The 26,681-nt window shown below is 38.4% G+C and overlaps 1 protein-coding gene across 3 annotated transcripts in view; it reads left to right on the top strand.

Moving 5' to 3' along the window:
- USH1C (USH1 protein network component harmonin) overlaps window positions 1–14,715 on the top strand; it is a 48,212-nt gene extending 33,497 nt beyond the window's left edge. For 2 of the 3 annotated variants that reach the window (XM_032691583.1, XM_032691582.1), the window contains exons 16-21: window positions 8,764–8,805; window positions 9,117–9,170; window positions 9,313–9,412; window positions 10,784–10,893; window positions 11,566–11,621; window positions 13,371–14,715. In XM_032691583.1, coding sequence (XP_032547474.1) covers window positions 8,764–8,805; window positions 9,117–9,170; window positions 9,313–9,412; window positions 10,784–10,893; window positions 11,566–11,621; window positions 13,371–13,383 — 375 coding nt within the window. In that variant the 3' untranslated portion in view covers window positions 13,384–14,715. The other variant, XM_032691585.1, reaches the window with a different exon arrangement.
- Window positions 14,716–26,681: the final 11,966 nt, after the last annotated feature.

Below are 26,681 nucleotides of genomic sequence, written 5' to 3'. Positions count from 1 at the left end.
TTAAAAAAAAAAAAAGTGGTTAACCAATTTGCTGGAAGCAAGTAAATACTTTCAGAGGATACAGCTTGTACTGTATGAGTGATATCTGGAACACATCACATTTCCTATGAGAAACATTGAGAAAAGTGTGTTAAGAGTTGCTGGGGTTAAGTCAGAAACTGAACCCACAGGGCTCAGTTTTGAACTCTTTTCTTGAATAAGACTCTGCTTGACGTCAGTGGGAGTCTTGGCTGAGTGAGAAGTGTAGGATCGGGTAGTACGTGCGGAATGATCAGGTCTCAGATGCCCCTGGTATCTGTACTTCCTGGAGTCAGGGGCAGGTAATTAGTGTAACTAACCCTTGCCATTAAATCAAGATAAGTTAACTTAAAATTCTTTTTATGGAAAGCCATTTGCTGCAACCCTGAAGATTTTTATCTTAAAAAATCTATTTAGCCATGGATTAGTGAAAATCTTATTTTGGGTCCCCTGTGTTCTTGCACTGAACTTCGGCAGGTTTTTTTTTTTCCTGTAGCTTCTCAGTTTGTTGTCTTTATGGGAAAAATACCCAAAGCAGGGCTGAGATTTTTCCATAATCTTTCTGGTGAAGCCAGAATTTAGGGGGAAAGCTACTGTTTGGATGCAAGAGAAATTATATTTTGGTTTGTTGACTTTGTAAGCCTTAGTTAAAATAATTCAGTAATCCTTTTCTTGTATTAGTGTTGCTAAATTCATTATGATAAACTGTTTGAATTGAGGCGTCTTGATAAAGTGATGGATTTGCACAAATTATGTTGTGAATTGTAATTTTCTTAAATTAACTCCATAGCAACTTGCTCCAAGTCCACCTACCCAACGTCATCCAGGGGTACCAGTAGTCTCTAAACCAGTTATGCTGCATCCTGACCCAAACTTTATGGTCAGGCCAACAATCAAATCAGAGGCCCTGGTAAGCCCTTTGATATTTTTCTTCTGAGTGCTCCAGTACTTTGGGGGGTTGTTTTTGACACATCCTCAAAGAGTCAATGGTTGTCTCATTTCCTGCTAACTAAAATTCACGTATTTTCAGGTGATCAGTAGTGGTAAGTACAATAGAGTATTTTTCTGTATTTTTCCCATTATCTAAAAGCCACTTTTATTGACAATTTTGTACAAGGGTGCATAATTCCAGAGCAGTGTATAGCCTTAGAATTTTTACATCTTATTTTTCATTTATTCACATGCTTGGTTTTATTTTTTTGTAAGTTCTGAATCCATTCGTCAGAAATGAAATAATGAAATGAAATAATTATATCATTTATCATAATATACATATATATATATATAATCCATATATATCTTTTCTTTTCCAGATAAAAAAGTGTGTTGTTATATCAGACTCCAGTATACTGGTCATGCAGTGTTACTGCAAAGTTGACTCACAATCAGATTCTTTTTCTTCTTTCATTTCCTTTTCTGTTTCAAGTGTAAATGAAGAAAAAATTCAGAGGTTAAACATTTTAGAACCAACCATGTTTCATCTCCTGGGAATTGTAATATATGAGGGAGGGTGAGCCAAGGCTTATGGAACAAAAAAAAAAAGATAAATACTGCTCTGACAGGTGATAACTCCCAACTGACAGCCCTTAAAATTTACTTAAAATACCTGGTGGACCAATTAGTAGTATTTATTCTTGATATTCATCATGACTTATGCTGTTTGCATAAGGAATTGTGTGTTTGTTACATGGACGTGTACGGATATGCCTGTATAAATACATTTATATGAGCAAAACAGTAAGTGATGGAAAAACATCACATTTGCATTTCGTTTATTTAATTAGAAGCTTCTGCTATTTCTGACAATAAATAATGTGCACAATATTCCTAGATATGTTTCATTAAAGCACAATGGATTTTTTGTCATTTATTGCTTTAATAATTTAGATACTCTTGTTCCTTTATTTTGCCTGTTACACTTTGAACAAATTTAAGTGATTTATAGTAACTTGTTTTCCCACAGCCATAGCCATCTTGAAACTTCAATATTATAAATGGATTGAATGATAAATGAAAACAGTTTTTATAAGTTGCTTAAGAGAAGGCAGGTATATGAGTTAAAAATAAATTCAGATCCCTCCAGTGTAATGTTTCCTTCAGTTGAAGCTCTCATTTTGTTTGTGTTCAGTAATTCAGCATTTCTAAGCAGTATGAAATTCCTCAGGGGAGGAATGAACAGGGTCAAGTCATAATCTGCAGTTAATATAATCTAGCTCTTGAAAAAGTGTGCATATGTGAACTAGTTTGCAGAATTGATAATACCCTTATATGTGACCAAACAGTCGTGGTACCAATTCTGAAGGGCACTTTTTTAAATTATTCTTTTGTTAATGACTGCTTACAATTAGTTTAAGAAACTGGCAATAAGATCCACTTCTACAGGGAAATGCCTTATGATTTGTTATGCGTGTGTGCACATTTTCCAAATCACAAGTCTGCTAAAATCTTTCAGGTGCCAATCATCTTCATTCCCAAACTGCCTTATATCAGTTGGAAGATCCAAATTTCAGTGGGAGTAATATTCTAATAGGACTTTGAGAGAAAGAGCAGTCTATAAATTGGTTTTGTAGATTTGATACCTCTTATTTCCATTTGTGACTTACTGCAGTGAAGAGTATCTCACTGCAATGAAGTCACAGTTGTCTGTGAAGTAAAATTCCAAAGAGGGAAGCTACTCCTGTTAGTTAAAAAAAGAAAACGCTGGTGTATGACAAATCAAACAAGACAGTACCTGCCTGTCTCCAGAAATGTATAAGAATTATAATTAGATTTCATGCAGAAGGAGTGGATTTTGGTTGGTTGGGAGTGAGGGGGATGTCCTTATTTAGTTTCATGGTGCAGATACAGGACCAGTTCAGCTTCTCTTAGCAAAGGAAAGTATCATCAAATACAAAATATCATTTGTTTCTTGTCTTGCTAGATTTCACACAGCTTATGGAACTGCAGCTGTTATGTCATATTGAGATGTAATGCATATAATTTCTTCTCCTTTTTTTTACCTGAATTTAACTGTCCTGAGTACCAAACTCTAGAAACTCATCCTGATTCCAGCAGCTAATCAAGTTGGCCTGCACTCAAGAAAGTTACTACTAAAGAGGATGAAAAAACATTCACTTTAGAATAAAATAGACGTGCAAGAATGGGTAAAATATTCCTGTTATCTGGAAGGCAGGGGGGCCAGATGTTGTGACTTAAGTCATCTTATGAACTAAATTTAGATCAGAATTCCCAGATCTTTTAACGGTTGATGAAAATGAAATTGTTCTCATAAATAGGGAAATTATTAGAGGTGATTAAACCTTGCACGTGGCCTTGAATGCTGAGGGCTGCTCTGGGTCAAAGTCAGTGTGAGCTATTTGTCTCTATTGTACTAAAGTGAATTGGAATACACTCATGGCAGAGCTAATTAAATTTTGACTCAGAGAATGGGAGAGAATTGTTATGATTTAATGGTGGGGTTTTCAGAGAAGCAAAACCAACATGAACATCAGTCTCTACTCTCCCATCTGTAACAAACATCCTGTTGTGTGAGTTAGAAGGCTTCGATGCACCTGCTGCTACCAAAGATTTTATAACCAAAGTTATTATTCGCTATAGCTATACCAAAACAATCTGTGTTGAAAATGAATTATTTTTTTTTTAGAGGGAGTCTAAAGAGAAAATCTTTCCAAACTTGCCTACAAATCTTTCAAGACAAAAACTCAGTCTTCTTTGTATTAATCAAATGCAAACCACAAGATTTTCATTAACTCTGGAATATATTTTTCCAAGCAATGGTGTGACTACAGGACAGTGATAGAATCAGTAGTGAAACTGATATATAGTAATTTTTTTAAAAGCAAATTGAGTTTGGAAGTATAAATGCCATAGTTTAGTCTGTAGAAAGCTGTTGTTGTTTCAGAACACTTAAATATGTTACCTAATTTGTTGCAGGATTTTGAATGGAGGCTGGAGAGGTGTGAGGAGCATTTTGTATAATTATTTGGTGGTTTAGCCCACTTCCTTTTTGAAAATATTTAGAACCTAATAAGAAATTCTTTAAGTGACTCCAAACTGCAGTGTACCATTTTATTAGAGTAGTGGAATTGAAAGAAAAACAGAATGAATATGGGATTAAAATCCTTGAAGCCAAACACAATAAAATAAAATCCATCAGTTATTAATTGATATAGTGAAACAACTCATAGGTACTCTAATTGAAGCAAGAAAATAGAAATAAGTGCATTAAATTCTGCAGGAGTTTTTCCTTAAGTAGAATAAACTTGTGCTAGCGTTTGGTATTTAGGTAATTCTTTCTTTCAGGATGATCCCAAATACACATATCTCTTCTTTCAGCTCGTCAGATTCATAAGGAATTTAATAATGGAATATGCTTTTTCAGTATAGGAAATCCATGGTAGCAGAGCAAATCTTAAATGCATAAACATGTATTTATCATGGCTTTTCAGTATTTTGGAAATTACTTGTCTAGCAGTTTGTCTGTATTTTGGGTTGGGGTTTTTTTCCAATTATTTTTTCACAACTGTGAAAAAGCACTGTTTTGTAGAAATGAGGTGTAAAAGGAGTCATGGAAAATATTTTTAAGAAATCTTGTGGTATGGAAATGTGCATTATTTATGTAGTTTCTCTAGAGTTCTTTCCACTTCATACGCAGTACTGTTTCACTGTCTGTGTTCTCTCATTTTGAAATGATACAGGGAACAATCACTAACAAATGCAAGTGTGGTTCAGTCCCTAGAAGAGCAAAATAAATAGTGAGATAATTTATGAGTAGGTGATACTTATTTACAGCAAGAAGTTAATATCTGGTTTGGCAATTTTCTTTCTTTTGCAGCCACAAGAGATGTTTAAAAGGATGGTGGTTTACAATTCATCATTTAGATCTAACAAAAAACAAGTAAAATAACATTTTCCATGTTTTGTGTGGTACTTCTTGTTTTGACTGATCATAGATTTGAAACTTTCTTTTCTAATCCTGTTGCTCAGTTTCTAAAACAGAAGATGTGAGACAGCCCTAGTGCATGAGAACTGCTAGTCTTTGTAAGCTTTGTGTGTGCCTGTGGCTCCTTCTAGTCTAGGCAGATGAAGAATGAGAGGATAGTAATTCCTTTTGGTTGAACCATCTGTAACTACTTATATGGTTAAATGCAACCTATAAGATAGTTGAACACTCATAACTGATATTATACTGGCTTTTTTTTTTTAATATTCCTAAGGTTTCCTTGTTTCTCTTAGTGGCCAGTTGCAATGCTTTCAGTAACAAAATATTTTATTAGTTTAACAAACAGAGCTATTATCATAACATAGTTATTCGTAGGAAATCAGAAGATCTGGTGGTGGAAAGCACTTATTCGTTCAGCCTTCCTGTGTTGTGTAGGATCTTCTCACTGTATTATTACTTCTGTTGCTTTCCTCTGTCATAGTGATGAAGTTTTCATCTCTTCCTCTTTGTTTGACTGGTGGTTCAATAGATGGTTGCTTGAAGAAGTGGACTTCAGACTTAACTTTTCTGCTGCTGTTAAGTGTACCAGTTTCTGTGCAGACCACCTTTGTAAGTGCAAGCTGTTAGATGCATTGCAGTGTTACATGAAAAAGTTGGTACACAGTAGCAAGCTCACAGCATGAGCTTTTGAGTGGTAAACAATTAAGATTAGTAATGACTTTTTTCTTCTTTTGATCAGTTTCAATCTAGATCAAGAATGGAAAACTGGATTTGACTGAGAAAAATCCAACTTTGAGATGATTCAGTTTCCATTGAATGTCAGTATGTTCTGAATATGTAACAATTGTGTTCTCAACAAATGTGGTTTTTGTAAAATTTTATTATATCCAGTTATGAGTTTCAATTCTTTTGTTTATTTCAGTCAGGTCTCAATTGCTCTTGACTATTGATGCTGGAAACCAGTGAGCAGTACCATTGGTTTAGGTCCTTGTGTTTTGAGGTTTTGGGCTTGATTTTTCTTTTAAATAATAACTTTACCTTTCATCTGCAAGTCCAGACAGAGAGCTGTTTCAGTGCAATCAAACATTTTAGCGTTCTGGATTCAACTTATGTTCGGTCCTGTGAATTTTATCTTAAGTCAGGAAGGAATTAGAGTTATCTTAACTCTTTCACCTGAAATGTCCTGGAGTGGGAGGGTAGGCTTAGGACTCTGACTTCACCCAGTATTTCTTAGTTCATTAGTCCATGCTTGGATATTGAGTCCACTCTCTGCTCCCTGAATTTGTGATGTGCATTTCAGGGAAGATTTATTACAGCTCAGTGGATGTCTTCATTCTGTCTTACCTGTATTTGTATATTATTGGATCCAGACCATATCTCTGATACATAGTGATATGAACCCAAAGGGACAGCATGAAGCTGTGTCAGGGTGGTTTAGATTGCGTATTAGGAAAAGGCTCTTCACCCAGAAGGTGGCTGGGCACTGGAAGATGTTCCCCAGGGAAGTGGTCATGGCACCAAGACTCTTGAGTTCAGTATGTGTTTGGACAATGCTCTGAGGCACATGGTGTGACTTTTGGAGTTGTCCTGTGCAGGACCAGCAGTTGGACTTGATGACCCTTGTGAGTCCCTTCCAGCTCAGGATATTCTATGTTTCTATGACTTAGCTTGCAGGGGTTTTTTTTGTGGGGTTTTGTGTGTTTGATTGGCTTTTGGGTTTTTTTCCCTTGTTAAAAATTGTTTTCCCAGGAAAACTTTTTTCAAGGGCAACATCTGCTTTTCATGAGGCCAACCTGGGACAAAGAGTTCACTGACTTCCTTTAGATTACATAATGACTTAGTGCTTGGCTGAGATTGGAGTTCTTTTCTCTAAGTTGCTTGCTACAAGGCTGTAGATATCTACTTCAGCCATGATTGCAAAGGGCAATACAAATTTAGTTATTCAAAGTATTAGTTTTTTAGGTAGCTATCATTGTAAAATGTTTCTCTTACAATTTTAGTTTAACTGTTCATAATATTAATACACTTCGCAAATGAATGAATGGTTGGGGTTTTCCCCCCAGGATGAAATTCTACCCTTGCTGATGTCTGTGATGAAATTCCCATTTGTTTTTAGTTCCTCAAAGTTAGCAGTTAACAAATGTAACGCAATCCATAATTTAAATGCTAAATAACATCTTTCATGTTCCTATTCCCAAAAGATTATTTTAATACATATTTCCCTGTGGAAAAAAAAAAAAAAATACTTGTGGCAGTAAGCAAAAGCTCTGCAGTTGTGCAGAGTTAGAGAGGCAGCCTGAGGAAAGCCAGGGTCCACGCTGTATGATTCGGTGTGCCTGTGTGGAATGACTGCCAGGCCACACAACACTCATCACCACCTCTGTTGTGTTGTCTGTTTAAGTGTGGTGAGACAAAGTGGCAGCACTTTTGTACATTGGAAGTTCTGTGATGCAGACCTGTGTAGTAGTGCTCCTTGACTTTGTGAGAGGCAGTGCTGGTAAGGATGAGGTCAGATCCCAGAGGGTCATTGTCAGTCACATCAAAATGAGGCAACTGAGAGAGCTGATAGAGTATAGCACGAGACATTAGTGTTTTCTGCTGCAGCTTTGCCATTTAACAGCCAGCACTTAAACATACCAGAGGAACCTTAAGCTGTGCGTTTCATGTACAAGTTGAAAAAGGCTTAGCTGAGTCTGAAAGTGGAATAGACTGTGTCATCAAATGGATCCAGTAGAAAAGAGGACAATAATGAAAATATGAAGCTTGGTCACACACTGAACCGCTCGTCTGTGTCAGATATTGGCTTGCCTGCCATGTCAACAAAGGGTTGTGGGGTTCTGTGTTGTTGCCCTGCCCCCAGGTTATTGCAGCTTGAGGCCACAAGAGTGATACAGCATCTGGGTGCCTCAGTAAAGATTTCTGTGAAATTCTGAAGTGCTTACTTTAACATACAGGATAGGTGCAGAGTTTTTATAAATGTCCAGCCCTGTCCATACAGTCTCACCCAGTAGCTACTAGACCTCCTCAAAAAAAACACCACTCAAATACCATCGATTCCTGATTTTTGATGCAGGTATTCCCATCCTTGCAGAAGAGATAACTCCTGCTTTTCCCTGCAGTCTTGGTCTCACAAGGGTTAAGCACTAGGTTTTGTGGGTCCTCTCAAAGCTTAAATCCTTCTCTGCTTAACTGCAATATTATCTTCTGCATTTCAGACACTCCCTGATAAAACTTAAATCATCCATAGAAGCATATGAAAACAAAAAATGGTGGTTGTCCTGCATTTTCTTGTGGTATGGAGCCAAATCCCTGAAACTCCATGGCAAGGGGGAGAGAAAGGGTCTGAAAAAAAGAGTCCTAAAACCCAGACAGCATGGAGTAGTGTTGCTGGCAGCAAAATTGGAGCCTGTAATTTCTACCTGTTAGCATCCAACATGGTGATAATCCTAAGAAATGTTGCTCAGAAGACTGTGACAGAACATAACTGCCCATGATGCTTTCAAGATTTGTTTCTGTTTGTTAGGTGTAGAGAGGAACTGTGGAGCTGACAGAGTGGTAAAGTCTTCCTCAGAACTGCTCTGTATTATGACCAGCTCAAACTGTTAATCTGTCATAAGGTTTTGAAATGTCTTCTGACTGTCAGGATGGACTCTTTGCTGTCTTTCTGTGCTTTTCTCCATTTACTGTCTTCTTTCATAGCTTACAGAATTATATGTTCTCTCACTAATAAATAAATGGAGTTTGTGTGTTAAGTGTGTGCATGAGTCAGATGTTTCTACAATTAAATATTGTTTTATTCTCAGGGCTTCCAGAAGTACGTGGAAGATTTTGATCCATATTCAATGGTAAGGAGAGAATTTAAATATGCTTCACTGTTTAATATGAAATACACTGGAAAAAACCAAATCCTTGATTTTGAGGGCTGAGAGGGGATAAGATTCTTGCTTGTTGGTTTGCTGGGCCTTGTGTATTTGTCTTTTCTAGTCATGTTGAAAAGGAGTGTTCAACATATGAAAAGATGATCTAGTGTTCTGATCTTCCTCTAACGCTATTTTAGAGGAAGGAAAGGTCACTTTTCTGCCAGAAACTACGTAGATCAGCATAATTGTTTGGTGTTTCCAAAGTGGAAATGACTAATGATTGTATCTTCTCATAGTTCACCCCAGAACAGATTATGGGAAAAGATGTACGGCTGTTACGAATTAAAAAGGTAAATACTGTTTTGTTTGATTGATATTTAAAGGGTTCATGTAAGCGTTTGATGTACAGTATCATTTACTGGGAAGAAGGAAAGATTAAGCTCCTGTTAATGGCAAAAGTTGACAGCCTGAACTAAAACTGTTTTTTCATAGGAAGGATCATTGGACCTTGCAGTCGAGGGAGGAATTGATTCTCCAGTTGGAAAGATAGTTGTGTCTGCCATATATGAAGATGGTGCTGCAGACAAACACGGTGAGCAACGATGGGGAATTTGAATGCTGCTGCAAAGTGGCTCCTTACACTGTCTGAGAGTTGTTGGCTGAAAGGCACATTGAGATTGTCCAAGGAGCCAAGTTCTGTGTCAGCCCAAAGGGCACCCCAGAGACAAGTTCATGGTTTCAAGAGCGCTATTCAAATTAATAATTATGCAAAATGTATAAAAAACAACACCTGATTCTCTGGTGTATTCTGTTAAGCAAGGAATATGGTCTCTCTTATTTCACCATTTCCAAGCAATGACATATGCAGTACTTCCATGTGCAAAGTAATTACCTGACCATGGCTACTCTGTACTGTTTAGTTTTGTTCTTAATGCTACTTTCCTTAGTAACTTGCCTTGTAAAACAGCTGGCTTTATTCCCAAACCCTCGCTAAAGGCCAGAGTCTTCTGGCTAACAGCTTAGCTCTCTGGAAGGCTCAAGAACATGTGCACCAATGCATCTAGGCTTTACTCCTGGTCGGAAGTATCTCTCATCCTTTCCCTGAGAACTCTTGTGATGATCAGGTAGACAGACAGGACAATATCCCCTTGCATTGCTGACCTTGTCCCAGCCTAAACCTAAGTTTGAGTCACTTACTTGTGAAAACATCTCAGCCACTTGATCTTCTAAGTACTCTGTTTGGCTTTGTTTGGCTTTGTCCCTTCATATCCCTCTTTAGGGTGTCTCATATAAGGCTGTTCCCTGGTCATCTGTGTTTTTTCCACTTCAAATCCAGTCCCAGTTAGCTGACTGTGCTTCATTCCAGTTTAGCAAATCAAAACCAGTTCAAAGGACTAAACATTACACATGCACTTGGAAAGGATTAACAAACTTGCAGACGCTTGACAAATGCCACTTCATTCCTTCAGTAATTTAATTAATTGAGCTATTTTTATAGAATCACAGAATTACCTGGGTTGGAAGGGATCTTAAATATCATCTAGTTCCAAGCCCTCTACCAGGGAGAGGGACACCTTTTGCTAGACCAGGTTGCTCAAAAAGTCCATCCAGCCTGGCCTTGAACCCTTCCAGGGATGGGGCATAGTAGTAACAGCCTACTGTCTGTCATAGTTTGTAAGTTGTATGGCTGGATTACCCAAACAGGCAAACTGCCACTGGGGAGAAATCTTATTGAACTAGTTTCTTACTGGTCATTATCAATAAGAGATGAGTTTGGCTTTGCCATGCTTAAAAATTCCATTTGCTTTTGCCTGTAGCAAACTTTCTTTAATTTTTGGTGTAGACCTTAACATCTAGTGAAAACACTTTTTTGTTATACTCATTACTGCACAAATATGGTACAGAAAAGACACAGAATTTTTTTTGCTTATGTGTATGTTTTTCATATTGGTCTTTTCACCAGGAGGCATAGTGAAAGGGGATGAAATACTAGCTGTAAATGGCAAGATATTAATTGACAGCAAGCTGGCAGAAGCACAGGCAACTCTAGCGAAAGCTTGGAACATGGGTGGGGTGAGTAACCTGGAATACTACCTTGTTTTACTTCTAATGCTCATGAAAGATACCCTTCTATTATGACATTGTCACATCAACACAAATAAGGTTGCAAGCATCAAAACTAGCAGGTATGTCATGTACTACCAAAGTGAGATGAAATCTCCAGAAGATACTCTGGTGTGTAGCATCTCTGAAAACCAGGTATGTAATTTACTGTGAAATTCCATGCCATTTAGCCACATATCAAGATTGGTATTTAAACACATTACATTCTGAGTGGTTATATTACATTTATCTGTAGAATCGTTCTTTGATATTGAAAATTACTTGCAAGCTGATTCAAATTTTCTAATAATAGCTTATCTTTGATTTCTCGATGTACAAGTAACACTGTGCTTCAGCTACAATGAGTTTTTTCTCAGCAAGAACTGTATTAATTGCTCAGATGACCAAATATGGGATAATTCTTAGAATATGTTTTTTTAATCTTGTTGTAAGAACAATAGATTTTTCTTTAATTTTGAGATAGAAATCTAACAGCTCAATCTGAAATGGTCTTCCTCTTCTGCTTCTCCCTGTGGTTTTTCAGGAATAGATTACTCTGCTGACTCTCTATCTGATATTCCATGGTGGTCCACTAGCCACCTCTAAAAGCAGTATGTGTTTCCCTGTGCGTTTCTTTTTCAGGATTGGATTGACTTAGTCATTGCAGCATCACCTCCAAAGGAATATGATGATGAAATGTAAGTGCATAAGCTTTTTTTTCTCTGGGGATTAAAAGGCTAGTAACAGTAGCCTATACAGTTTGCTTTTTTATTAAACATTTTTCAAATATTTATTTCTTGTGGACTGCATAACTTATTGCTTTACATGGTTGCTAATTTGATAGTTATAAGTAGCTGTCATGCATTACAGCAGTGGTTCCCAGACTTTGCAAAATGGTGATTCTCAGAATTGGTTGTACGTGACTCCACACTCATACTTTCAGTTTAAAGTTTGAGAATTTGGGGTTTGGGGTTTTTTTTAGAAATTATACTTAACTTCAGTCTGTGTTCCCATAGATCATAATGTAGGGAAACGAATGTCCACAAGGATTCTTCATCACAACCAGACGTTTAATTCTGTTGTTTGGTTTTGGCTTTTTTAATGAGATTGCATTTACTGTCCTTGTCTAAGAAAACTTATGTGTAAAATTTTAAAAGAGCTAAATGATTTGGGTGTCTTGGCAATTTGTGACATTCGCAGAAGCCTTTTTTTAAAGATAGCCAGCATAGATGTGAAACAGAAGAATCCATAGCTTCTAGTGTGATAGACAGTGAGTCAATACAACTTGCTTTAGTTTGGACACGCAGTTTGAAAAGGAAAACCCGTATTTTCTGGCTTGAGTGAAGGAAAAGATTTGAAGACATCCTTACTACCAAGTAAAATGGCAGAGTAAGGATTTTTAGTCACTGTTAATTTGGACTCTTGTTCCGTGTAGAGTATTGGAGTATTAGTTGCTGTAAATCCATATTCTCTTACTGGCTAACACCAGCTGTAGTTTGACATAAAATTGTGTTTAATACCTGCGCATAAAACAACAAGCAAGGAAATAACCATCACTGTTATTTTTGTTTTCATATCCTGTATATTTAGCCCTACTATTCCCTCATCAACAGTCAGTCCCAACACACACAGAAAGGTTTTTGAAGGCAGTGCACCCGTGTACAGACAAGGGTATCTCCTGCAGCTGTAGCCACTGCAGTGTCCCTCATGGTGAATAGCCACACCTGGGTTAACATGACTGGCCATTGTGAGGCTGCGTTATTTTTTGAGCATGTGCCTGCCTGTGCATTGCTTGCCATGCTTGCTTTTGTTCCTGGCATGCTGGAGTGTTCTTTGGGCTTTTGCCATGCCTGTGCTATTAAAATATAAGTATTTAGTTTCTACTGCATAAAGTCCCTTAGAGATCCTCTGCAGAATTGGTTTATCATCTGCTAGACTATTAAATAAATAGGCCCTGCCTAAACAAGTAGGATTAACCTAATTGTTTTTCCTTATCTGTGGACCACTGCTGTGGCTTTGTGAGCTCATAAGTATATAAGCAACTACAAATTACTTCCTTGTGAAGGCTTGTCCAAAGAACAAGTTTCCACTTGTGTTTTACAACAGTGTGCCTGTAAACAGGTATTCATGAGTGTTTGGTTTTCACTGAAGTTTGCATCTCTTAATTTGTCACTATACAATGGGTTTGTTCTGAAATGATCCTTGTGTCAGAAACTCAGATTACTGTATATGGCTTCTCTGTGCTGTAATCACTCTAAGTACAGTCATAGATCTCCAGAAACACCAAGGTAAGATTTCTTGTTGCATGTGGGTCTTCTCGATTATTACTTACAATACAAATCAAAGTTACTCGAGATTGAGTTGCAAAATTGTGCTTATCAAAAAGACTGAAAGTTGCACTACAGCTAACAGCATGTTTTTCACTATATTTTTCTTTTTTTCTGCAGAACATTTTTTTAAAGAAGACTACAACTAGAAAAATGGAATCTTTCCTCTGCAGAAACCTGCTGCTCTGTAAATTAATAGGAAATCAATAGCCACATGAAATGCATCTTTATTGACTGATATGTGTGCAATCAGACCTGTAAATTGAACTAGAGACTTCAGATTAGAAAGATTTTAAATTACTCAAATATAGACAGACAGCAAATTTTTTTTTGCCAGATGATTGAGAAGAACTGCTGGTGAGCATAGTTCAGTCTGTGAGCATTCAATCTATTTTTGCTATTTTGGGGGGACAAATTTTGAAAATTATCTTTCAGTTTTCCTGGAAATAGACACCAAAATGACAAATGAAGATAGAACACAGATGTCTGTTCCCACATGCAGCACTTTCGAATACACCTTCACAGGCCAGTTTGGGTGCGAAAAGGATTATATTTTTACTCCCTACATGGTGATTTTCCCTGGGAAAGTGGGAATGTATACAGTTAACTTATGTTCTCACTCGTATTCCTGTAGTTCTCTTAATGTCCATTTCTGTTGCTCAGTTGTGAGGTTTTTTGAATATAAAAACCCAAGAGTGCTAGCATTATGAGGAATAATTTTGGTGATATTCATGCAGCATAGAGAATCTTCTATGCCAGCAAAGTAGATAGCTAGCAAGTAGTCCAGATAAAATAATTATGTGTAGTCACATTACTACTGAGTATTTGTATTGGTGTCAAAAATTCCTCCCTCACATAGTCATGGGTGGAAAATTTGGGTGTGATTCACAGTCTGCAGTTGTGTACTTTGTTCTCAGTGAGGCTATATGTGTGACTAAACTATGCAGGAAGTCACCAAGCGTAATATTCTGCTCTTGGTAATTATGTGTCTTAGGTTTGAGTAAATTTCTCAAGACAATGAAATCTATACTGACTTGGCTTTAAATAAGTATGATTACAGTTGTAGACTTAGTAATTTATTTGTATGAACGAACTATCTCCTTAAAAATGTCATTGTCTTCTTCTGTTCTTGTATCTGCCGGTTTGTATTCTGTTTTTCGTATTGTGTTTAGATTTTTCTTACCTGTACTAAAGAGAGACAGTTTATAGTTCTTTGGGCATATCAAATTCCCCCTCAAGTCTTGCCTTTTCAAGATTTGGAAACCCTCCTTTCTGTAACACAGAAAAAGAACAACTTTGTTCCTGAGAACTCTATGCTCATATGCAGATGATTACTTTTGTTGACTTTCTTTATTTGCAGTATGGTTCCAGTATGCCAATTAATGTGTGTGGCAGGGTACATATGTTAGAATGTTTAATATTTTAACTCTTACAGCTAATTCAGAAATAAAAGTGCATTTGCCAAATGGAAGAAGTCTCGTTTCCTCTTTGTCTCTGGGTTAGTACATCATGGTAATAGTTAATCTGCTAAAGTACACAGATTTCTGAGGGTTTTTTTTTTAGTAACAGATCCCTTTGCAACAGAATGCCACCCTTGTGGAACTCAAAATTCACTCTGCCGAGTAGGGAATCGTCGCTTGGCTGAGCTGCAGTAATCTTTTATAGAATTTTTATGGGCAAATCTGGTCATTTGCTAGTTGGCAAGCTACTGAACACAGTTGCTATGGTATATTTTGTTTGCTAGGTCTCCTTGGGTGCATCTATCCAGAGCTATAGACTTCCTAACCAACAAACTAATTTAAATGCTAAATGCATCAAGATTAGCACTAGAAGGAAATTGCAGCAGGATGTACTACTCCTGCTGCTTTGGTTCCCAGTTGCCTACATACTGCAACCATCTGGACTGTATGACAATGCAGATAGATGAGTGATGCTATCAAATGTTCTCTTGAGGGCTGCTATGGTGTTAAAGAACTTCAGCCTGCAACCAGTGCTTGATTTTGCTAATCACTGTCTCAGCACACTAAGAAACATAACGCAAAAAACTTACAGGTTAGATATCAGAAATATTTCTACTGTTGTTATTTTTTCAGAGACAAAAGGAGCACAGAAGACTGAGCTGGGAAATCTGTGGGAGTACCAGGAGTTGAGTTCTAGCATTGATTCTTAGTCAGAGAACTATCTTTCTTGTCCCCATCTATGCTGTTCACATGATTTGCTTGGATACAGCTTAAAATGCATGAGAGGCAGTTGAGGAAATAGTTACTGCTCGTTTCTTCAGGTATAACAAGAAAGTGTTACTTAGTGAGTTCAGCCTGTGTAAGAACTGCAAAGTGTCTTTAGGCAGTGTAAGGAGGTGGTGTTAGAAAAAAGGAACCTGACACCTCTGAAATGTTAAATGATCCTAAGCCATTAGTCAGGTAGTTTTTTACTTTTATTTCTGACTTTCAATGCCCCGAGACTGGATCACATCTTTCATCTGCCAGATAGCTCAAGGAGTTGGAAAATGCTACAAGAAAATACATTCTTGAAGCAACTTCCTTTTCAGTTACTTTGGGGAGCAGAGTGTCTCAGATGTAAATAATTTAAACAGGAGTGCCCGTTTGAGTTGCTAGTGCACTGTCTTCTGGTGGCTGTAATAATCACTGTGTGTGCCCAGGCCTCACCCCTGTTCAATGAAGCCAGCTGTGAAAAGATAACAGTAAATGGGACTTTCTCTTTTTCAGCCAATGCTTACTTCCCTTTGGGAGTATGGAAACTCTGACCTGATGCACAAAGCAGGAAGAAGTCCAAGTACTTCACTGGCAATATCACGAATGTTTCAAATTACTTTTAACATAAGATGGTTTTTTGTTTTTCATTCGCTATAATCTCAGAGGGAATATGTCTTGTTTCTCAGAGCTGTTTGTTTGGTTAAGACCACTAAACCCCATTATATCTCTCTATGGGATAATAACCCAGAGGAAGAGTTTCTCAGAACTGTTAACAGTCATTCTTATTCTCTCAGGAATTTCTTGGCCATGTTAGTCACAGTGTTGTCTTTAGCATACCCTCGTAGTTGCTGAACTGGAGCATGAATTACATTAGAGACTTGTGACTTTCACATCTGCTCGGTGAGCCTGTGCGTGCCTGTATGCAGGCAAAAGATGTGAGACCCTATGGATCAGAACCATGACACTCATTACAGATAGGAAATACTGTGGTTTATTACTCATATGGATATTAGCATAGGGAAGTCCTTGATCTGTTTATTACTGACATTCTGCTATTTTGAGGGCTTATTACTTATTGTATGATTATGGCATCTTTTAGAACTTGTGCGTATATTTCAGGGAGGTCTTGGTTTTAAAAAAATGCTCTATTCATAAACAAATGTACATACATAAAGAGGGGTATATATGTGTACAGACAACAATAAGCTTTTTTTAAAATCCAAAGCTCCAAAATTTAATTTGAAGGGCACACACATACAAATAGTCACAGCACTCCACAAATATAAGTTATAAAGTCTGAATATAAATAAGTTGTTTGAAATCCCCTTACCTTAAAAATGAGACTGAAAATTATGGGCTTGTGTCAAAGGATGAAAATTATGTGTTTGTATCTGTTTGTAAGGAGCTTGATATGCAATGGCTGATAGATGTTTTCTGTATGCTTTAGCTGTATGTTGACCTTGATGAAGTGTGGCCAGAACTGGGGTAGCTTCTGTGGAATTCTTAGCCATCTTTCACCACAAACATGTTTTCCTGGGGTCTGTGTTGATGTGAATAGTCACCTTTACACAATCCAAACCTGCTCTAGTGCAGAAAAACCAGTGGCTTACCTGTAAGGCGCTGACCCTTAAGATTATAAATCAGATAAGTCTAAAATTACTTGTAAAAATACTTGTAAGCTAATAAGTGTTTGATCCTGATACTGAGTTTGACCTTCAGTGTTGTTCTTCCCATTTACCAATTTTATTTTTTGGCATTGTTCTTGTTCTCAGGAGGTTTCTTTTTTTTTCCTGACTGTCCAGAATTTCTGGAACAGATTTCAAAATTGCCTTCTTGCAGACTAGAACTCTGAGGATGCTCCAGGTGGGCTGCTCACAAGTCATGCAAACTATTCTCATGGAGACTGACTAGGATGTTTTCTTTCCTTCTTCTTAAGGAAGGCAGCAAAATGTTTGCCTCTGCTGGAATACGAGGGGCCTATGCTGGAATACTTCTCCATCCTTTACTAGATGTGCATTTGCTTTGTGATTGAAGGACACAGATAATAGTACAACACTTTGGTAAGGCTCAGGGTCTATTTATATTTACAACAAGGTAACAAGGTAACTTGAGCTATTTTTGGTCTTTACTGAAAGTATCTAGGATGAAAGAGAAACTGAAGACAGACATAGGAAAAGCAATCAATAACATTTCTGTTCTCTAGAAAGGAGGTTTTTGCAATGTGAAGCTTTCAGAGGATCACGGATTACAATTAAGAAGTGTTCTCTGAACTGTGATACTGGTTATGTACCATAATGTCAATGAAGGTGCTAAACTATCACTGTAAAAGCCAGTGGAAGGAAGTTTTAAGGAATTAATTTCGAATAAGTATGTTGCAGACTGGCACCTCTTGGATATTTAAGTCTGAATAGCTGTTGTTGAACTCAGACTGTTTGTCTACGTGAAAAACGTGGAGTCTGATGTCCTGCAGATAGTTGCTTCATCCAGTATCCTAGAGCCTCCTGCATGATAAGCAATGGGTATCCCTTGCACATCTGAATTGTGCTTGATAGATATTTCCCACTTAGAAGGTAACCATAGACTAGAACAAGCAAGGCTCTGGTCCAGCAAAGCACTTAAGTACATGCTTAAATTTAAGCATATGAGCCAATCTCATTGACATAGGTTGAGTTTGATAATACTACTCAGGCTTAAGTACTTTGCTGGATTGGGGCCTGAAGTCAAAATCTGAAGGCAAAGGATGCCTTAGCCCTGGAGATGCTTAGTATGGAAAGTTGTTAATGCTGAAGTTCTAGTACTCGTGCTGAATTTCAGTTCCTCCTCATTTTATCAAATAATTTTTAAAGGTTATTCCTCCCACCAGCTCCCACTGCCCATTTTCTTAGCTTGTCTTCATCTTATCTTTTCTCACCATTTTTCTTCCAAACATCAGTAAAACTCATTAGTCTTCAATAGCTATAACAGAGTTTGTTTATGTGGTGCTTAGAGGACAGCTTGGGAGAAAGAGACTGAGATCCTCCCAACATAAACTGAGTAAGATAGAAATCAGACAGCATTTTGAGGACAAGGACTTTTCTAAACAGTAAGGAAGTGAGAGGCAAACTTGCTAATGGTTGTTCTTTATGCAAAGCTACACACTCCTTCAAAACCAAGAGAGTTTCAAATTACTTTTTCTGAGGTTTTGTTTTCTTCTCTCTCCCTTTCCCCTAAACATTCTGGATGCTTTAGCCAGCAGGGGACTGAGACCCCCATGCTCATGCTGGCAATAGCTTGAGGCTCTTGAACATTAATGCCACTTAACAGAGTGCAAAGAACACTAGATACAAAACTTTTAATTAGAAATACTGGGCAAAAAATTGAGCTTTGACTAAAATCTTATGATAAGCATTTCCCTGACAGGGTGAAATAGCTTTTTGGGGTTATCCTTTGAAACTAAGTAGATTATAATTTTTCAAATATTATTTTTTGTTATCATTCCTCCCCCTCCCAGCATAAAATGTGGAATTTTCAGAGGAGAGAAATCCAGGAACAAATTTTGTTTAGCAGCAGTTCCAACAGCAAAACCAGACAGAGGGGAAGAAAGAGGAGAAATGCATTTTTCCATTTTGATTATTCATTAAAAAAGTGGTGAAGCAGATCTGTGAATGTGAGGTATGACCCTGGTAGGATAGAAGAAAGTGCATACTTTGTTAGTGAAAATCAGGCAGCTCCATCTTAGTGCTCCATCTTAGCAGGAATCAAAACCTGGAGAGTTCTTCAAGCTGGGTGAGAGAATTCCAGTTCAGAACAACACAGACATCAAGCCATTTGTACAGAGATTGTAGCTGTTCAAGAGAATAGAAGGAACTGAGATGTTTGAGGTGTGTCCATTGCGCTCTGAACTCCAGGTTGCTTTCTTCATACAGGGAAAGGCAGCTTCCTCATCACGTATCTCGTGCATTTGGGTATGGGCAAATTGTCTATTTTTAAATAAATCAGCACTGTTATAAAGAAGTCAGTCCACAAAGCAGACTGTGATCTACAGATAGTGCAAATGGTCAAGACACAAAGTCCAGATTGAAAGAAGGACACACAGACAAGTGTGGTCTCCAACTAACATACAAATTTCTCATCTGTGATTTAAGAGTTTACAGGGGGGTACAACATAATTTATGATACTGCTCTTCTTAAAGTAGAGAATTTGATTGAAATGAATTTCTGTTAACCATCATAGAATGGATTAAACAGAGTGGGTGGGCATATTTTGTGTTTGGATTGTTCACAGGGAAAAGTTATTTGAGCTGTATTAAGTTGCCATTTAGTTGTAATGATTTGCCCTAGATTGTACTGCTGCAGGAAAGCTGCGTGTGTTTGTTTATTTGCTTTTAACTGTGACAATATTCACATTTCTCTACCTCTAGCCAGACAAACAGATGCCTTTTTTCAGTTGTGCTCTTGGATTACACTGTGAATTACGTACCTTCTCAATGATAAAATCACCTGGTATTGCCTTTCTAATGGTATATTTAAACCCATGTGTACAGGAACAGATGTTTAAAATAACTTAGTAAATAGATGCAGAAAACTGGCTAGATTTACAAATTACACAAAGGGACAAAATGCTGATTGCCCTTTTTTACTGTAGGACAGTGCCAAGTGACTTTTACATGAAGCATGTCACCATTTTCCCAGAAAGCAGAAAACACCTGAGTATTAAATCTCAACTATTCTTTTTTTAATATTCATGTTAGTCACAGAGCAATGATCACTGTAGTCGCTGTTCCCAATAGTGGAAGAGAGAAGATTTTTCATCTAGGTCTAGCATGATCCATTCCTTTTCTTAGAGTATCTTGAGCCTTCATGGCCCAACCTATGAGTAAATAGGGGAATGAATGGCCAGTGCTCATTTATGATGTGGTGAAAAGAACAGTCTGTTCAGTGTTTAAGTTCAGCTTCTTCAAGAAGCCCTGGACAGTTTCAGGATTGGGAATATGTGGAAAACAATCTTACTTTTTCTGCCTAGTTACTTTGAGCACGTGTTGAGGATGTATCCCTGGCACACATGAGAAAATCATCACTTGTCAGTGCTCTCCAGCTGGATGTGGTTGTTCTTGTTGTCTCTACTGCATTGCTGTTACACTGCAGATGAAAAACAGACAGCAGAGATTGTACGTGAAAAACTTCCATGGCTGAGCCTCAGTGCTTGACATCCCCCCTCACGTGGGACTGCCAGAATGTAGACGTGCAGAAAGTTTCCACACACTTGTATTGCTGCCTTATCACAGGAGACAAATATAGCCCCGAGAAAGCGCGCTGGGACAAGCTACCTACACCCATGGGAAAAAGAGAAAATCGGGAATAATTCCACATAGGAGGGAAGATCAGAGTCTGGGAACTGTACCCTGCACAGGTGGTTCTGACACGTCCACTTGTAGTATCAGGTGGGCAGACAGGAGTGTTTGTGTCTGCACATGGCTGCCCAGGTACCTACTGAGGAACCTTGGACTTAGGCCAAGAAGTACTGGAACCTTTTTAAGACATCAGTCTCCAACCAAGGGGACTCAGAAAACTCCCTACAAACTAGTTTCTGCGAAGTAAGACATTTCTCTCTACTATGTTTTACAAGCTCATATGGCTCTCTATTTATTCTAAAAGCTATAAAACCCAACACAGTGTTCATTCATGTTACTTGTCAATTCTCATTATATCTTCAGCGGGATATCAGCTCTATCAATCACAGTTGTATTTACAGATTTAGCACACTGCAAGTTGGCTGCTGTGCTCACGAGTCAGCATTGTTTTTGTATCTGTTGCTACACAGTGAAACATTGGAACATATGCTGTTGTGAAAAGAAAACATTCAACTTTGAGAAAATAGATATTTTCTTTCAGAAAATTTTCTACGACAAAAGAATATAGTTTCTCTTTTAAGAAGAGATGTACAATACAAAACATTGTCTTCAGCCTTGTGGTACCACTAGGCAGGAACAATTTAATATATGTGCTGAAGGGGAGAATTACTTCTGAAGGAGAAAGGGGTTGTTCTCTTTGTAACCATTGTCAGGAACAAAAGGACCTTTTCCAACTTGTTGTTGTTTGCTTCTTTTTACCAGAACAGTGTAGACTTTTAATTATAGCATGAGTTTTCACATTAGGCACATAATATTCCAACCAATAGCTCGTACTTTTCTGAAAGCAGTTATAGAGATATCTACATCCTGCAGTGAGGTGGGTAGCTAGAATAGTTTGCTGCCACTTATACTAGTGCACATAAGTGCCACTCAGCATCAGACTCCTGATATGTGCCCACCTCTAAATATTCTTGTTTTCACAGAGAGAACAATTCTACATAGAAATGAACTTGGAATTATAAAATTGTTGGAAAAGACTTCTCACATCATCTAGTCCAACCGTTAATCCAACACTGCTAAGTCCACCACGGAATCATGTCCCTATGTGCCACACCTACACAGATTTTAAATAACCCCAGGGCTGGATACTCAACTTCTTCTCTGGGCAGTCTGTTCCAGTGCCTGACAACCCTTTTGGTGAAGAAATGTTTCCTAATATCCGTTCTGAACCTCCCCTGGCTCAACTTACAGTCATGTTCTCTCATCCTACAACTTGTTACTTGGCAGAAGAGACTGCCCCCCACCTTGCTACAATCTCCTTTTAGGTATTTGTAGAGAGCAATGAGGTTTCCCCGATCCTACTTTTTTTCAGGCTAAACACCCCCAGCTCCCTCAGGTGGTCCTCATCAGACTTGTGCTCCAGACCCTTCAGCAGTTCTATTGCCCTTCTTTGGGTTCACCCCATCACCTCAATGTTGTTGTGAGTGGCCCAGAACTGGACACAGCACTTGAGGTGAGGCCTCACCAGTGCTGAGTACAGGGGGATAATCACTGCTCTGGTCCTGCTGGCCACACTATTCCTGATACAGAACAAGATGCCATTGGCATTCTTGGCCACCTGGGCACACTGCTGGTTCATGTTCAGCTGCTGTCAACCAGCCTCCCCAGGTCCTTTTCCGCTGAGCAGCTTTCCAGCCATTCTGCCCCAAGCCTGTAGCACTGCACAGGGTTATTGAGACCCAAGGGCAGGACCCAACACTTGGCCTTGTTGAACCTCATCCAATTGGCCTCAGCCCATCAACCCAGCCTGTCCAGATCCCTCTGCAGAGCCTTCCTACCCTCCAACTGATCAACACTCCCCCCTCAGCTTCGTGGGGTCTGCCAACTCAGTGAGAGTGCCTTCGATCCCCTCATCCAGATCATTGATAAAGAAATTAAGCATGACTGGAAAACAGCCCTGGGGGACACCACTAGTGGCCAGCTGCCACCTGGATATAACTCATCCACCACCAGTGTTTGGGCTCAGCCACCCAGGTGGTTTTTTACACAGTGAAGAGTTCTGCTGTCCACTCAATGGGAAGCCAGTTTCTCTAGGAGAATGCTATAGAAAATAGTGTCAAAGGCTTTACTGAAGTCTAGGTAGACAACATCCACACCCTTTCCCTTGTCCACTAACTGGGTCACCTTGTCATAGAGGAGATGAGGTTGGTCAAGCAGGACTTGCCTTTCCTAAACTCATGATGGCTGGGCCTGATCCCCTGGTTGTACTGTACGTGCCACATGATGGCACTCAGGGATGATCTGCTCCATGACCTTCTTGGGTACTGACATCAGGCTGACAGGCCTGTAGTTCCCTGGATCTTCCTTCCTGACCTTCTTGTAGATGAGTGTCACATTTGCTAACTTCCAGTCAACTGGGACATCCCTGGTGAGCCAGAACTTCTGATAACTGTAGTATTTTATTTTAAATGCTGCTGGAGATTAATCTCTCAGTTATTTTCAACACATTCTCCAACACACTAAGTTTAGAGGGATGCTTAGCTGTACAAAGCCCTTGTTTCTATCATTCACTCTTGAAAAAGACACCTTGTAAATGCACTGTATAACATATTAAAACTAACCTGAATATTCACTACTCGCAGTCACCCCTTATTTTAGGGGTTATTTTAGACCCTTAAGGAATTCATAGTTTTAAGAGTAGATATTAGTACAAATACTAGGGCACAATCAGTTCAGGAGGTGATTCCTCTGTGTTATCCACAGTGTGAAGGACCTGTGGCATTAGTTTGAACACCTGAGAGACTCTATGACCTTGAATCCTAAGGACGAACTAGTTGTTGTTCAGAGCCTGGTGGGCTGGCCTGCCTCAGCAAAGCCTGTTTTCTGTATACTAACACAACTGACACTGTGTTGTGTGCTGGGCAGTTGCCCCTGTATTTTCCCTCCTTTCTTTGTCTAAAAACACCAATTAAATGTGACCCAAACTTGCAAATAGTTTTAGCCCTCTTGATGCTGCATTATTTTGCCCAGGTTAAGGGCGTTTTCTACTGCACACTGATTAGAAGGTTTGGTACTCAGTTTATCTTATTTATTCTTGTTACAAATTTGTAACTTTTCTATACAAATCTATAGACACTTAACATTCAAACTATATTTTTCTTTTGCTATACAGAGCAAAGAATACTGCCAAGTTTCAGTACTGGAGAGAGTTGTACAGCTATCTCTTCTATTTTTGCCCTTTTACAAAAGCTACTTGATTTGTCCTGAATACTGACAGTATAAAGAATACTTAGCCAGAGCAGAGGATCTTTGGCTGGTTTGAAGGCTGAGGCTGTGAACATCTGCCATAACTGAGGACACTCAGGAATTACTGCTTCCAGGTGACAGTGTCACAGACAATTTCATGTAAAGCTTCCACACCTAAAAGCCAGGTACAGCATTTTGCTGTACAAAAAACAACACTGTACTACTCCAAGAGAAAATAAGCTTCAGGTTAAAAGCACTGTGCAAAGTAGGAAAAAAATAGGAAAAATATTACTGGCTACAAGTTCAATTACTAAGCTATTAAATTAATTTTCTGTATATTTTGTACAGATATTGATTGTTTTAGCTCCCTTGAGCATCTGAAAATCCCAAATGTAGTCTGCATGTGGGCTGAACTCAAGAGGAAAGCCTCCTGAAATAGACCTTTGACAATTAACTAGTTATATGATAAATCACAACAGGGAATAAATATTATTGGCTATGCAGGAACAAATTCTTTGTGCATACTCATGATTTTTTTTTTAATCCATAATATGATTTTTGATCATTGTTTTAAGAGCTAGAATAAATGCAACATTGCATCCTATTAAAAAAAAAAAAGAAGAAAAAATGTAGAGCAAAACCTCATTAAACTGTGACACTCTTTTTGCTAATATTCTGTATAATTTTGTCAAATAGCAGCACAAGATAAATACATTCCAAATCCGAGTTTGAATTGATAGCTTTGTTTCTCTCTAATTGATGTGTTGATTTTACCCACTGGATAAATTGAAGATAGCCTGAAACTGTTCCCAGGTGGTCAATAAACAAATCAACTAACTAAAACTCTGTGTGCCTGAACAGAAAACCATTTTCTATTCTGAAAAAGAAAGATATCTTTGTTTTGTTTCTAATAACCTTCAACAGACAATTCAAATCTTACTTTTCAGACTAATTTCTGGTTTTTGGAAGGGTTCCTAGAAAGGCCAGTGACTTTTTAGCTCTGTAATCTTTTGGAAATTAATGCTGGTTATGTTATTTGTTATGGTTATTTGTTAATGTGTGTGTATATTTTAGTATAAACAGGCAAAATAATCTTTTATATACAAGAACCCATATAACAAGGCAAGCATCATATCGGTGCTTAACTGAGTCAGTAACGAAAATAACATTTGCTTAAGAATACCACACTGGAGCCAGCCAGGAGCTGTTTATGGACATGAGTTAGTTCACAGAGCTCAACTCATTCTCCTAAGGAGAACACAACAGTTGTACTACAAGTACTACACAGGGAGTACTCAAAACACTAAGCGTTTAGATACTAAGGTATGATGTGATCAGTGAGATCATGCAGAGATTGTAAAAGTACTTCTGTGTAGAAGGATTGTCAGGAGTGAATAGAAGGTTGGTTTAGGACTGTTTTTTCAAAACATTAATGCTGCTTTTTTTGCCTCAGCATTTCTCAGCTCAAAATATATTCAAGTGTTGAGCACCAACCAAGCTAACTGCAGCTGGGGTAATAAATTACCTTCAAAAATATGTACAGGATGAATCAGAGCTGTAGGTGGAGTAAATATACAGGCAGGTTAAGAGGAAAAGCAGACCTTTCACCGAAAAGCTGGCTTTTCTTTCGCAATGACAAGGGTATGTCCAGAGGAGAGAGAACTGATGAATGCAACAGTGACCCCTCTGCCTAGTAAGAGCAAGATGCAGTTCTGCCACTTGAGGTAAGCACTGTGCCTGGAGAATACTGTCTCAGTTGTTGAGAAGAATTCTGATGATGGAGGAGGGCAGGGGAGCATCAAGCCTCTCCTTAGGTCAGGCTGTTAAGGGAAACAGCCTGCAGCCCTTCGGGTGATTCACCATGAGTTTTGTCAGGTAGCCCCAAATATATGAGTGTTTAACACTTCAAAGGAGAGTGAGCAAAGAGAAAAGCCAGCTTTTTCCTCAGGTTTCAGATGCCATGTGGCATTGCCAAGTTAGCACTGCTCTGGCCCTCTTGAACTGGGAAGCAGTATTAAACTGAGGAGCTAGTTCAAAGCAAGAATGATTTCCTGAATGTTATATTGGGTGTTGGAAAATGTGCTTCATAAAATGACTTAATGATAGAGCTCGTGTATGTAGCTGAAGCCGCAAGATGCCTGAACTTTGTGGCACACACTTAAAAGATAAGTTGTTCTAATCTAAAACACTTATCTGAGTGTTTGCCTAAAGATGATTGTCCAACAAAGAGTTTGTATTTTGTTTCCTCTTTAAGATAGATCTGCTTACTCATAAGTTCTTGCTTCATTTTTAATGAGGGATAGCAATTAAAAATTAATAAGGTTTATTTACAGAAAAACAGCTATTTCTGTGAATCTCTGCGCTATTATTAGACTGAAAGAGAGTAGGTTTAGTTTAGATACCAGGAAGAAATTTTTCACTCAGAGGGTGGAGAGACACTGGAACAGGCTGCCCAGAGACGCTGTGCATGCCCCATCCCTGGAAGCGTTCAAGGTCGGGTTGGATAGTGCTCCAAGCAACCTGGTCTGCTGGAAGGGGTCTTTACCCACGGCAGGGGGGTTGGAATGAGATGATCTTTAAGACCCCTTCCAACCCCAACCATTCTAGGATTCTGTGGTTATGCTTATTGCACTAATTTTAAT

Source organism: Chiroxiphia lanceolata, chromosome 6 (genome assembly GCF_009829145.1).
Source record: "Chiroxiphia lanceolata isolate bChiLan1 chromosome 6, bChiLan1.pri, whole genome shotgun sequence".
NCBI classification, from domain to species: Eukaryota; Metazoa; Chordata; class Aves; order Passeriformes; family Pipridae; genus Chiroxiphia; species Chiroxiphia lanceolata.
The sequence above is the reverse complement of the archived record's forward strand: the minus strand, read 5'-3'. Positions and strand labels throughout refer to the sequence as shown.